The following is a 12,802-nucleotide window of genomic DNA, read 5'->3' on the forward strand; positions in this document are numbered from 1 at the left end:
ATATTGGAGTTGACTGAAGTCAATCTTTGTAAAGTTTGACCAAATTTATAAAAATGAATATAAATATTTAGCATAACAAATCTATATGATGTGGAAGTACATTCAACAACGAATCAAATGATATTGATTTGTTATTGTATATGTTAATATTTTTGTCTATAAACTTTATCAAAGTTTGTAAAGTTTAACTTTGACCAAAACTAATATGCGGAGTAAATAAAAACGAAGGGAGTATTAGCTAGTACTAATACTAGGTACCAATTCAACTGTTTCGATGGCACCGAAGCGTCCAGACTGAAACGGGTGGAATACAGACTGAAATCTCTCTCACCTGCGCAGCCCTCCCTCGATACAGACCTTCCTGCCTCCGATTTCGGTTGAATTGGCCAAGTCCCGCAAAAGAAACAAAACGATTGGAGACACAAGCCCCGCGAGAGACCTGGCTCCGTCCCCCGCGCGACCAAAAGCTTCAGGAGGCGGCGGCGGCGGCGGCGGTCGGCGGCGCAGGTATGCATCCCGACTCCCCGGCCCTCCTCCTCTATCCGGCGGCGGCTCACTCCTCGGCAGCCGCCTCTTTCCCTCCTCCTGCAGCGTTCCTCCTCTCCATCCCTGACCTGGACGGCCGCCGCCTTCAAGCTCCCTCGGCAGTCGGATCTCTCTGGCCGGCGTAGGCCTTCCATCTCGCCCATCTCCGGCCACGGAAGGCCATCTCCTCCAATGCCTGCAGCGGCCCTCATGTGCCTCCCCGTCTATTCTGGCCGCCGGAACCCATCTCCTCTTCCATCTTCTCCTTCCCCTTCCTTGGATCCCCTTCTTCCCCTTCCCTGGCTCGTATCTTCATCTATAAATTCTTAGTCCAGTGGCCTCAAAACAGCATCGCTCCATCCACAAACAAAGCATTTGCTACTCAACTAGATTTTCCAAGTCCATTGCAGTTTCCTAACTGAATTGGAATTGAAACCAATTCAGTACGGAGGCCCGAACGCAGTGTTAGTGCCACCATTACGGGTGTGAATATCCTGTAGTACTAGTCTGATTGCTGATACTGGAAGCAATTTAATCGGAAATCTGTTTGTTCTGTGTGTTTTATGTAATATCACAATGTGCCCCCTTTGAAATAATCCAGCAGGTATTAGTTAATCATGGTGTTCAGCAAGGTGGAAGTGAACCTGAAAAGGCTGCTTGAGGCGGCCCCCCGCCAGCAGAATCAGGCTAAGCTTGTCCATGTAAGTGTAGCTCCTCTAATCTTCTTAGATTTGTATCATTCTTAATTTCTGTTCAACATCGGAGCAGACAATGTTCCGTAATTAATTTAAATGGAGGAGAAGAAAGATATAGCTTCCACCTGGATCCTTGTTGTTAAAATGAGTATAAGGAAGTTTCTTTGATGGAATTTGCTTGCTTCATTCTGTTTTTGTTCAACTTTAACAGGTGGTAGCTAATGGATATCCTCACTTCAAATTTTTATCAGTTTGGCTGAATCATGTACTGGCACTGACAGCCTCCATTTGCAGTACATAACCACAGCCAGGGAGCTGTTGGAGCAGCTTGGAGCTGAAATTACACCAGAAGGAATATCAAGGTATGGTATAGTGTTGTGTGCTATTGGGGAATTAATATGTTGATGGTGGTATAGCCTGCAAGCTGCAACCTGTGTTCCAGCTAGCATTTGTTGAGGATCCAGAATTATAGAAAGAAATACAGCCGGTATATGACAAGATCGTAACCATCAAGATTGTAGTCTAATATTAAATTATAATGCACTCTTGCTCCTAGTTTATGAATTTAGTGTGTCCTTCCAAGGTACCAATACTTAAATCGTGCGAATGCATCTGTATCAGTATCGCCATCCATTTATATGTATTTCCTATTAAGGTAAAGGATTAGTGGTTGTTAGTCATTGAATACAGTTTGCTGCCAGCTTGCTTTCATTGATCGTGTGTTTCAGCACTTCAACCTCTCTGTACTGTTGTTATAGGAATGGGCCCAAATTTTGATAGGAACTCATGACGAATGCCACTATAGCTTTTCGCTTACATATTTGAATTTTCTCTGTGTACACTGACTGGCCTCCAGATGTACCATTCTTGTTCAGTATAAAAGGGCCCATGCTTCTCCACTCAATAAAGGCACACAAATCTGGATACTCTTTTTCTTTTGAATTCATGGAAATCTGGATACTCTATCTGTAAAGATACTCTCCTTGCTTGACAAAAGAAATCTTACATGAAGGTTCAAACTACAAACTTTCATGATTTTCTTCCATTTGATGGCCTGCATTTTGGTGATGAGAATGTCTGGTATACTGCCTGCCTTTTCATCGGCGAGTTTATACTGATAGTCATGTGCGGAGCAAAGCAAGTTATCCTTTTCTCTTTACGCGTGCATTCCCATGATCAGAACAGGTTCATTCATGACTTCCTTCTTGATTCAGTATTTCAAAAGCTAAGCTGAGTGAGTATTCAGAAAAGATTGAAGCACTAGCTGCCACGCTTGCTTCTCTAGTGGTATGTGTTTATCATGTTGATTCATATCTATATCGATATGCTAAATACCTCTACATGTAACGGTGCATACCACTGTTGCTCATATAATGTAGTTTCTAGATGCACTTTCAATACTATATTTTTTTTATGCAGCCAGAAAATGAAAATCTGGTTGATCAGAGTAGAGAGCAAGACAACTCTTATGAAAGAGAAAGAGAAAAGGTTGGGAGTCCAATATCCTTATCATCAGGATTGCGAAGGAGATCGACGTAAGTGATATTTGGTCCTTTTATATTTTGACTTCTCTTACAGTAATAACTAACAAACTAATGAATGCAATTAAATAGGGCTCAGATGGAGGTTGGACCAAGCAGTCATGAAAGAAAAGAAAAAGACACTGGAGCACCTATTAAATTGGATGCAGAAGCTCAGGCTCATATTGAGAAGCATAGGTATGTCCCCCCTTTTTTTTTGCAAGTTTCTTTTGGACCTCAGTCTCTGGCTTAATGCTCTCATTATTCTTTTGGACCTCAGTCTCTGACTGGTCTCGCTGATTTTGCTGCTATGAAAAGTTGAAAGCTGTAACCAGTGCTATATTTTATTATGATTACCCATTTCTTTTGATGTTTTAAGGACTAAGCATGGAAAGTTAGGGTCGTACAAGATGAACAACTAAATATACTGGCTACCCTCTTACTCTGTTGGATCTCCTAACTGCACAGGAAGCTGCAAGAAGATCTGACTGACGAAATGGTTGACTTAGCACGCCAGCTGAAGGAGAGTAGCCTTTTAATGAACCAATCCGTGCAAGATACAGAGAAGGTAGCCTTTTCTGTTGCCTTGGCATTGTCTTCTTTTGCATGAAGTTACTTCAGTTCCATTTCTGCTGGATGTTTACTGAGAATGCTCACCTGCTTTTGTACTTGTGATGCAGATCCTCGATTCCACCGAGAGAGCCGTGGAGCATAGCCTGGCGAGCACTGGTCGTGCAACGGCGCGAGCCTCGGAGGTCTACTCGCTGGCCTCCAAGACAACCTGCTTCCAGTGGTTGCTCATCTTTCTGATGACCTGCATGTTTGTCATGGTGGTTCTGCTCATACGGATCACCTGATATCGCCATGGCGTGTCACCAGTAGCCGTTAAGATAGTACTGCAGTCTTGTAAACAGTCCTTTTACGAAGATAAACTTGAACATGCTATGTTCCAGACGGAGACGAGCATTGCTGCTCACCATCGTTATGCAGTTTGCTGAAGAAAAGATGTCCCATTTGGAAAATGCATCGGCTCACCGTGCACCCAGGTGCTGTTGCCCGCCGTTACTTTTGGATTGGAAACACCAAATGTTTTTTGCTGATGAACATCTTCTGATGAAAATGTGAATCTATAAATTTTGCTCTAAAAGCATGTAGACTTTTCTGTGTTGTACACACACACACACATACAATACTCCCTCCGTTTGAACTAAAACCATGACAAGAATTATGCAACAGAGGGAGTACTTTGTAAGGAGATAAAGAAACAATTTGTGCGCATAAAATTTGCTTTTTTTAGAATCTAAAGCCTTGCGTTTACTTTCAGCATACCAATGCACATGTTTCTGCTCAAACAGTGTACAGAATTCATTGCATGCGTCACATTTCCCTCGGCAGCTTCAATCCTAGCCACACAACTTTGGATCCAACGGCACAGGATGGCCAAACGTCGACTCTGTACCCCAGGCCCAGGGGCAGAGCATACAACGGTTCCAGGACCATCGAACACTTGAGCTGGGCGCTCGCGACACGCACGGCACCCGCCGGCGCCGGCGAGTGAAACTTCGGGCTCCTAGTCCTAGGTCGCCCAGGGCCGACTACGGGCGCACGTATTTCACGAAGGGTGGTTCGAGTTCGACAACCCGGGGCCGCGATGGCTGATGCGGTAGCCGCAGCCTCTTCCTCCCGGTCCTGGTGGTGGTGGGGCTTCGCCTGGTGAGTGGTGACGACTGTTGTAGTCAGCTCATGATCTGCTCGTGGCTTGCAGAAATTTGTGTAGTTTGCCAAGTGCTGGCTGCTGTATCAGTACTACAAGTTTACCACCTTGCACGCGTGGTGTTTGATGGATTGCCTGAGACTAGCTGCCGCTAGTTCATTCATAGGCAAAAAAGCTGAAAAGATGGCACGGGAGATTGAGATCACGATGGTTAATGGCTTGGCGATCTGACGTCACATCATTCCTAGTAGAGAGCCAAGTAGCTCTACAAGCAGCTGCTGCTCCCACTACGATCTCAGCTGTTTAGCGACCATCCTTTTTTTTCTGAGCGGTAAAGGACAGGCCTCATACTATCTTGTACAGTATTTAAATTTCTGTATTACATGTACAACAAGCCACCACCATCACCCACCTACATCTCCCATCCCAGAGACAGGAGTGAGAAATACAGGGGTTAGTGACCATCCTGGTCCAATTACCATGCATATCATCAATATTAGCTCGTTTCTGAATACCCAACGCAATCCTAATAGCCAGCCCTCCACGCCGGACAAGCAATTGAAACAATGGATACCTCAATGGTCGATGCCAAAATCTACTGAAAACTTGTGTGCATTTGTTCTTGTGGCTATTTTGAATCTGAATTACTGAAATCAACTTGATATACGTTGTGCACTGCTGCCTTCACGGTGTCGCCCGTTTATCGAAAAAAGGTTTCCCCCCACTTTGTATTACAAAGCAACCAACCGAACCATATAGGGATAGGTGCTGGGGCGGAAGCAGCACAGTCACGCCCAAAAGAAACGACAGAGAAAGAGCAAAAGAAACAAATGCCGACAACGGCGGATCAACAAAAACGAAGAAGCCTCGCGATTGCTGCGTCCGCCGGGATCTTCCACTAGGCTCCAAGACTCCGAAGCGCCGGCACCTATCAACACATTCAAGAAGGATCGCGACGATGACGACGCTGCTGCCAAGGGTTTCCCCCGGTACACGATGAGGCGAGAGGAAGGGTAGCCCCCGACGCCCTCCCGGAAGGTCAGGTGGCACCCACAGGCGCCACCGCGCCGGAGTCAGCCATGCCGACAGGGGTTTCCCCTGATCCCAACCCGCACCTCGGGCGCTCCGGAGCTTGCCACCAAACCAACCACCACCCTGCGCCAACGCGGTCTTGAGGCCCCAGCGCCGTCTCACCACGGCACCGCGAAGTGAGGACAGCACGGCGAAGAATCAGAGCCGGGACTAGGGCAACAACACCGTCGGCATGCGGGAGGGCCCCACCTCCACCGTCAGCGACGGTAGCCGTCCGGACGCAATAGCAGGAGCACACCAGGCCCGCCGAGCCCTCGTAGGCCCGTAAAGCTCCCGCCCTCGCACTGTACCGGCACGCCGTCGACGCCGCCGCCCCACATCCGAGCCGCACCTCGTCCTCATTGCGCCGCAGACAATGAGGCCACGCCGGGGGGGGGGGAGGGGGGCGGCCCGCTAGGACCCAGATGGGGCCCGCCGGGCCCAGATCTTGGCCGGGGGCGCGACGCCGGCCACCCAGCTCCACCACGCCGCCCCGCCGCCAAGGAGCGGCGCCGACACCACGCCTGCCACCGCCGCAGGGCCGCCGGACCGCAGCCAAACCGAGGAGCACCGCCGCCGCCTCCCTGCCCCGGGAAGGGAGCACGCGCGTGCGGGGACAAGAAGGCCCGCCGCCGCCGGCACCACCCGGGCCAGCGCCGGGGGCGTCTGCCAGCGGCAGCGGGGGGAGACGGGGGAGGAGGGAGCTCGCGGGAGAGTTGCTCGAGCTCCGCCCCGGCCACCTCCCGAGGAGGCGGCGCGAGGCAGATCTGGAGGGGGGAAGGAGGGGGCGGAAGGGGACTGTGGCGGGGGGCTAGGCCGGCGGCCAGCGGGGGCAGGAGGGGAGGAGGGGGAACTCTAGTCGCCTCTCCTGGAGCAAGGAATAAGGGTCAATGCCTCCCAAGGAAACCGTTTGAGAATTGAGATGCTATATACAGTATGTATCATCAGAAATTAATGCAACAGATAAATTGCAGTGTTGTTGTGCAAATGCCTTCTTTCTGCTGCCCGCTAATTTTAAGCTGGTGTAGGTGGTTTCTAGATTTTTTGTACATTGTTGTGCTTCTATTTATTTTTGTTTGACAGTGGTTATGAAGTTGTTTATGGATCTAAGGAGCATGCCTCCGTTGTCTACAAAACACTAGCTGTTGACAAGGAGGTAGAGAAGTCACAGTTGACCGGACTCTTAACATGATCCCTGCCTCCGTAGCTTTCTCACGGTTCTTTGTTCATGGCATTTTTTATCAAAAACTCTCTTTGATGTCTTTGTATCGCATTGCAGTTGCAACCCGATAAGGTCAGGCGGGAGATGACTGTTTCTGGTGTCAGTAAACCTACACCCACATTTCTAAGAGCTGCCTTTGGGTTGTTCCAAGAAACCGTTTAAATCCTACTCCAATTGTGAATTTTCAGGAACTTTGAGGCAGTAGAGGCCCGGTTCCTTGGAGCTTGTTTCAGTGCGGGATGTGTTGTGAAATAATTCTTGTCTTTATTGTGCTAAGCTGTGGTGTTCTAGATTCCACTGTTTGCTTGATCAACCATTGCACTTTTCGCTTTTGGTAGGCCGACTTCTAGTAGGCACTACTAGTAGGCTGAGCCAGTAAACAGTATAAGTAGAAAGAGACAGCCAAGCTAATTAATCAATCATAGTAATAATTAATATACTGTCATATTGCAGTCTATTGATGAATCGATCGATGGATGACACAAATCAGGCAAGGTCTGAGACGCGAGAGAGACTGCAATATACAGCATGAATGACCAGTACACATGCATGCATCACAACATGCACAAGTAGTAGGTCGTGTTTTATTATTGTCACCGCACCAACGCGGACTACTACTGATTAAGAGAGATCGAGGCACACACCTGAAGGTAATAATTTAACTAACGCCACGCAGTACAATCCAGTAATAATAAATTAACTAAAGTAAGTAATCCACACGCGCGCGCACCCTGCAGTACGATGATACTACTCAGTAATAATTAACTACTTAATTAACCAAACCCATCAGTTCTCCATCTCCATGCATGCCGTGTGGCGTGTCATGCATGCTCGTGTCGTGTGTCGTCGTCGATGTTGGTGGGGTGGGGTGGGGTGGAAGTCTGTCTCACACGGCGGGGGCGGGGACGATCTCGATGACCTCCGGCTGGTCGACCTCGGCAGCCCTGGCGGCGTCCTTGACGTCGATGACGGTCTGCTGCTCTGCCGCGATGACCTCGATCTTGTGCACGCCGAGGATCGGGACGGGGCCCACGGACAGGATGGCGACGGAGTGCACGGGCAGCTCGATCACCTGCACCTGCGGCTGGTCTGCGGAGCCGCCATTGCCGTTGCCGGCGTCGGCGGTAGTAGTGGGCAGCACGGCGTTGCTGGGCTTGCGGTACCAGCAGTAGAGCCCAATCTGGACGCAGCTGAAGAAGAAGCCGCCCACGTTCGGGTACTGCATGCGCGCATGGCAGAGTCAGAGATCCATCCACTCAAAAAGCAATGCCAGGTTAAGGGAACAAGTAGCTAGAGAGTAATTAGCTAGGTGGCATACCATGACGAATGGGTCCTTGGTGAAGAGGCCGTAGCAGAACCACGCGACGGCGCTGAGGACGAGGCAGAAGGAGAGGCCGACGGGCAGGAACTCCACGCTCTTGGTCTTGATCACCTTGACCTGCATGCCATATTGCCATGTCAATTGTCATGCATGGCCGGCCAAAACGATCAAAGCAGAACAGAAGAGAGAGAGGCAGCGGGGCGGCTTAGCTAACGACGTACGATGATGGAGAGCGGCGCGACGAAGACGGCCATGGAGAATGCGAGGCAGACGCTGCCGAGGAACTTGACGCGGTGGGCCGGCGCGAAGGCGTACATGGTGACGACGAGGACGAGGCCGAAGGCGGCGACGTCGAGGACGAAGAAGTAGGCGAGCGTCCTGAGCCTGGCGCGGGGCGGCGCGTAGACGAGGTAGGCGACGATGTAGACGGTCTCGATGCAGCAGCCGAAGCTGTTGATGGTGAGCAGGAGGGGGGAGTCGGTCTTGAGCAGCGCGTAGAAGATGAGCAGCGAGCAGCTGAAGAGCGCCACCACGTACGGCACCGAGCTGAACCCGCCCGTCGTCTTCTTCCTGTAGATCTGCAGGAACGTCGCCCTGCACCCGCACGTACGCGACACCCATCGTCAGTTCAACGCCATCACCACATGCATCAATGGCGTACGTACGTCAAAGATCAATATGCTGGGAATTAGCAGCTGGTTAGATATATACTTACATTGGCGCGAGGAACACGAAGAAGGAGACGATGTTTCCTGCACGAGATCAAGGAAGAGGAAAATCGACGCCGTTAGTTTTGTCAGTGGCATTCTTTAATTAGTTCTTTTGGCACCTATAATTAGTAGTAGAATGTTCATTTTTAATTTATTTAGTGCGCGGGTGCAACCAACGGCAAGGAAGTTGCAGGGGAGAGCACGCATCCGTCGCCGCTCAACCAATCGCCATTCCAAGAAAAGAAAGGGAATTTGGCAGGGAGATCGATAGAGAGTGCACTGTGAGCTGTTGGTGACAAATGCATTAACTACGAAATGCACGCACAATTGATGGGGGGTTAGCCTTTTAGGTGTGATCGATCTGTGTCCGTGCGTGTCTCTGTTGTTTGTCAGCAACCGAGGATGTGTTCTTGCTAGAATTGGGAGGTGGTGGGGTTTTGGATGAAGAATTGTGCGCTAGCTTCCCTACCCTATGCATGCACGAACCAACCTAGACGATGGATCTTGCGATAAATGCACAGCTGGCAGACTGCTCAACAAGGAAGAGAGGAAGCACCAGAGGTGTGCTGTGCCGAATGACATACAAACACCGAATGAAACTGCATCTGTCCATGGATTACGTACCTGCGATGCCGGCGAGGGCGCTCGCCGGGTGAGACATGTCGAAGAGGCCCCCAGCCATTGCGACGACGACGGCGAAGAAGACTCGGCTACTGCTAGCTAGTGAAGGTATCAGCTGGAGGGAGAGGAAAGGAGGGAGGGAGAAGATCTTAGCCAAGAACTAGTGTCCCGGAGCCAAGAGTCCCCTCTCCTACTCCCTTTCCCGGTGACACAAGGATCAGTGCGAGCTCTCGAGGAGATGCGACTGCTGCTTGTGTGGTTTGGCCTCGGCGACGGGCGCTGGCTTATATAGACGGGCGCTGGTGCTGTACAGTACAGCAGCCACTCCTGGCCGCATCAGCCTGCCCGGCCTTGTGAACGCACCAGCTACCACTCTGTCTCCGTCTCCCTCCCCGGCCCCTCTGTGAAACATTTTGCTGCATTTGGAACGTAGGCAAAATGAGTTTTGAAAACGTGTCTGTATCTCGTTTTTGCGTGGTTTAGTCCTGGAAAGATGGTACATTTATTTTTACGAGAAAAAGTAAATGGCGAGCGATTCGACCTTCGCACGAACGATGCATGCGTATCGCACGGCGCCCGGCTTCGCTCCTCTTCCACCTTTTTTTTTCCTTTTTTGCTGAAAACCGGTGGACAGACCGCCGGACCGGTTCCCTTGGTTCTTGTTTAGCCTCGTTGAATTGGTATTGGTACTCGTACGCATCGGCTGGGTCGACAAAACTGAAAGCATCATCATTCTTTGTCCATATAAAGGAAAATCAGCTTCTTTAAACCTTGTTTTTTTTTTGCGAATGCTTTAAACCTTGTTTACTGCTGTATTAATATGGAGAGATATTTCTTTCTTGGTTTTTTCATGAGTTTCTCTAGTGCATCATCAGCGGTGCAGTTGATGTGACACGGGCAGGCTGGTGTCTTCACGAAACGCTCCGCTGGTTGCGAGGGACGGATGTTGGTTATAGTGTTAGTGATACCTCTACAGGAGATGTAGTTGGGTGATGTTGAGATTTACTTACACATTTGGTAACTATACTTGATGGCTATTTCAATAACTACTCCTGTCTCTGTCTCCCTCTCCCCTCTGTGAACGTTTGCTGCATTTGGAACGCAGGCAAAATGAGTTTTGAAAACGTGTGTCTGGTCTTGGAAAGTTGTGTGATAAGGAGGGAAAGATTCATTTGATAATGGAGTAAAAATGTAGCTATGTGTGTGAGGCATCTCGCAGTGCTCCATGCTGGACAGACTCCTAGACTGTCACATAGGCAAAATTACAATGTAACACATCCTAACTATATTTTCATTAATTAAGTCGCTCATTATGTTTCATAAAACAGGCATACATTTTATTGTGTTTATTCACTCATTTCAGTCTGTATATAGTCCATATTGAAATATCCGAAACATCTTATATTTGTGAACGGAGGGAGTAGTAAAGAATATATATGCCTATGTATACATCTATAAAAGGGCCTTCTCATATGTGCTGCATTAATTGTTTCGACTCACAATATTTGTTGTTCCTCTGATATTGTTAACTAGTCATTGTAAAAGTTTCCAAGCTATTCACTACACAACTTAACTAACAAGTTGCCTAGCTAAACCATGAATACGCTCTAAGAGGCAATCATGATCTATACATAGGCGAAAACAGTGCCTGGAAGACAGGGGTCTGTCAGTTTGTTGCCGCGTCATTGATTTCTTGCTAGCCCTGAATTAATTGAATTAACCACCATTCCATAAGTTAGGAATTGCTATAGAAGGGAGTGAATTCTGAAATCTAATTAACAATCAACCAACACGTAAGAGATTAGCCAGCATTAATTAATCTGCAGGATTTTGGTGCTCTTGGCTCACCAAGCTGGTGTATGAGGCTACGAAAAAAGCGGAACATTTAGAACAGAAAAGATGTCGGCTTCCAGTGATGAAAGTGTAGTTATTCCTGTCAGCTTTCCCTCACAATGTTCATGAGGTGTGTTTCCCAATGGTGTCACACCGACGGGAATTCGTCCCATATATCCTTGACGACCATCTTAAAGAAAGTAATAAAACAAATTTAATATATTCACTTTCTTCCCCAGTTCCCAATAAGATCTTTTGGTTCACAAAAGGTACAAGATACAGAGAAAGTGAAAAGAATGATCACCCATACATAAGCCCTCGGTATGAACAGTTTAGCTGACAGGAGCAGAAGAGATATATGTTGACTACATCACCATTGGTGAGCTCAAACATGATACACTGAAAAGTGACTTGATCAAGAATAGTAGCGCACATATTGTCCTCCACCAAGTAATCAGCTAGCTATGAAAGAGTTCTAGGAAACCATGTGAATCCACACTACCAGTTAGCCGGGATTGCTTGCAATCAATTGGGGATACCATTTCTGAAGATAATTTTGTTACCAATACTGTATATGGATTACGGAGTGCAAATTTGACTTGCAGGAATACATGGAGTAGTATCAGTTTGAAGGATGCACTTGCAATTATTACATTTTTTTGCGGGGTTAAAAGGATTTCATCGCTCAACTGTAATTATTACATATGACTGAAGTGTTTCTACTTAATGTAGAGGAAAAGGCTTAATGATATACTCCCTCCGTCCCGAATTACTTATGGCAGAATTGGATAGAAATGGATGTCTAGAACTAAAAATACTTCTAGATACATCCATTTCTGCGACAAGTAATTCGGGACGGAGGGAGTACATGAAAAGTCCATTTGAAGTATGCGGACGGTTCAAAACCCAGAGTTTATTGTTAGTGTTACTGAATTTTATTTGATGTTAATAGACAGGCTTCTTTTGACCAAAAGAAACAAAAGGTCAGGACTCAAGAAACTAGCGGTGCCTCCCTTTTTTCTTCCAAGAGACTTGGAATGCAGAGTTTGTGCCCCTTCAGGTTCACGTCAGCTAGTTTCAAAAGTGAAGTGCATCACATTATTATTGTACTGGCTTGGAATAGTTTGCATTTGTACTGCATACTTTCTGGATCCGTCTTTCCTATCTGGTACGGTCCCTGTTTTCTTGAGCTCTTGAGGCAGCAAACACTGTCATCATGCAACATGAGGAGTTGAGGACCATGTAAATGCCGAGAAAACTAGGGGGAAATTTCAAGCAGGCTCCAGGTGTACATGACATGAATGCTAAATTTTTCTTAGGGGCATATTTAGCAACACTTGTTCAACTAGACCACCTTCTGTCCACAGGAATGCATGCTACTAGCTAGTCTACTGCTATTTATGTTTCATAGAGCCAGCTAGGCCGAGGAGAAAGATCTGCTCAGAGGTGCCGTATAAGTAGACACATAGCTGGCCTCCAACATTTACCTGTTCCAAATACTTGGTCTATACAATTACTTGATTTTATCACTAAAACTCCATCAATGGACGCAACTTCACAACGACACCTC

General features: G+C 47.8%; 2 protein-coding genes across 3 annotated transcripts; one reads left to right on the plus strand and one right to left on the minus strand.

Moving 5' to 3' along the window:
- The first annotated feature begins 302 nt into the window (after positions 1 to 302).
- On the plus strand, positions 303 to 3,887 carry LOC109779294 (uncharacterized). 2 transcript variants are annotated; one of them, XM_020337891.4, is made up of 8 exons: positions 303 to 507; positions 1,127 to 1,226; positions 1,515 to 1,582; positions 2,435 to 2,507; positions 2,640 to 2,755; positions 2,834 to 2,938; positions 3,209 to 3,308; positions 3,421 to 3,887. In XM_020337891.4, exons 2-8 carry the CDS (start codon positions 1,143 to 1,145, stop codon positions 3,595 to 3,597), a joined length of 723 nt encoding a protein of 240 aa, XP_020193480.1. In that variant the 5' UTR covers positions 303 to 507; positions 1,127 to 1,142; the 3' UTR covers positions 3,598 to 3,887. The 2 variants fall into 2 exon arrangements, with proteins under 2 accessions (XP_020193480.1, XP_020193479.1); XM_020337890.3 differs by having other exon boundaries at positions 370 to 507; positions 1,130 to 1,226.
- A 3,382-nt stretch (positions 3,888 to 7,269) lies between these two features.
- LOC109779292 (bidirectional sugar transporter SWEET11) lies at positions 7,270 to 9,650 on the minus strand. Its single transcript, XM_020337888.4, has 5 exons — positions 9,403 to 9,650; positions 8,784 to 8,820; positions 8,290 to 8,662; positions 8,066 to 8,185; positions 7,270 to 7,966 (listed from the first exon to the last, which is right to left on the minus strand). Exons 1-5 carry the CDS (start codon positions 9,458 to 9,460, stop codon positions 7,634 to 7,636), a joined length of 921 nt encoding a protein of 306 aa, XP_020193477.1. The 5' UTR covers positions 9,461 to 9,650; the 3' UTR covers positions 7,270 to 7,633.
- Positions 9,651 to 12,802: the final 3,152 nt, after the last annotated feature.

The sequence above is a fragment of the Aegilops tauschii genome, chromosome 7 (genome assembly GCF_002575655.3).
Source record: "Aegilops tauschii subsp. strangulata cultivar AL8/78 chromosome 7, Aet v6.0, whole genome shotgun sequence".
NCBI lineage: Eukaryota > Viridiplantae > Streptophyta > Magnoliopsida > Poales > Poaceae > Aegilops > Aegilops tauschii.

What these genes read in the sequence shown, in the direction of transcription:
- LOC109779294 (XM_020337891.4), top strand. Translation starts at nt 1,143, where the DNA reads ATGGTGTTCAGCAAGGTGGAAGTGAACCTGAAAAGGCTGCTTGAGGCG. An exon ending in GCTCATATTGAGAAGCATAG is followed by an intron (nt 2,939 to 3,208) that starts GTATGTCCCCCC and finishes CTAACTGCACAG; the next exon opens with GAAGCTGCAAGAAGATCTGA. An exon ending in CCGTGCAAGATACAGAGAAG is followed by an intron (nt 3,309 to 3,420) that starts GTAGCCTTTTCT and finishes CTTGTGATGCAG; the next exon opens with ATCCTCGATTCCACCGAGAG.
- LOC109779292 (XM_020337888.4), bottom strand. Translation starts at nt 9,460, where the DNA reads ATGGCTGGGGGCCTCTTCGACATGTCTCACCCGGCGAGCGCCCTCGCC. An exon ending in TCGCGCCGCTCTCCATCATC is followed by an intron (nt 8,186 to 8,289) that starts GTACGTCGTTAG and finishes TATGGCATGCAG; the next exon opens with GTCAAGGTGATCAAGACCAA. An exon ending in CCAAGGACCCATTCGTCATG is followed by an intron (nt 7,967 to 8,065) that starts GTATGCCACCTA and finishes GCGCGCATGCAG; the next exon opens with TACCCGAACGTGGGCGGCTT.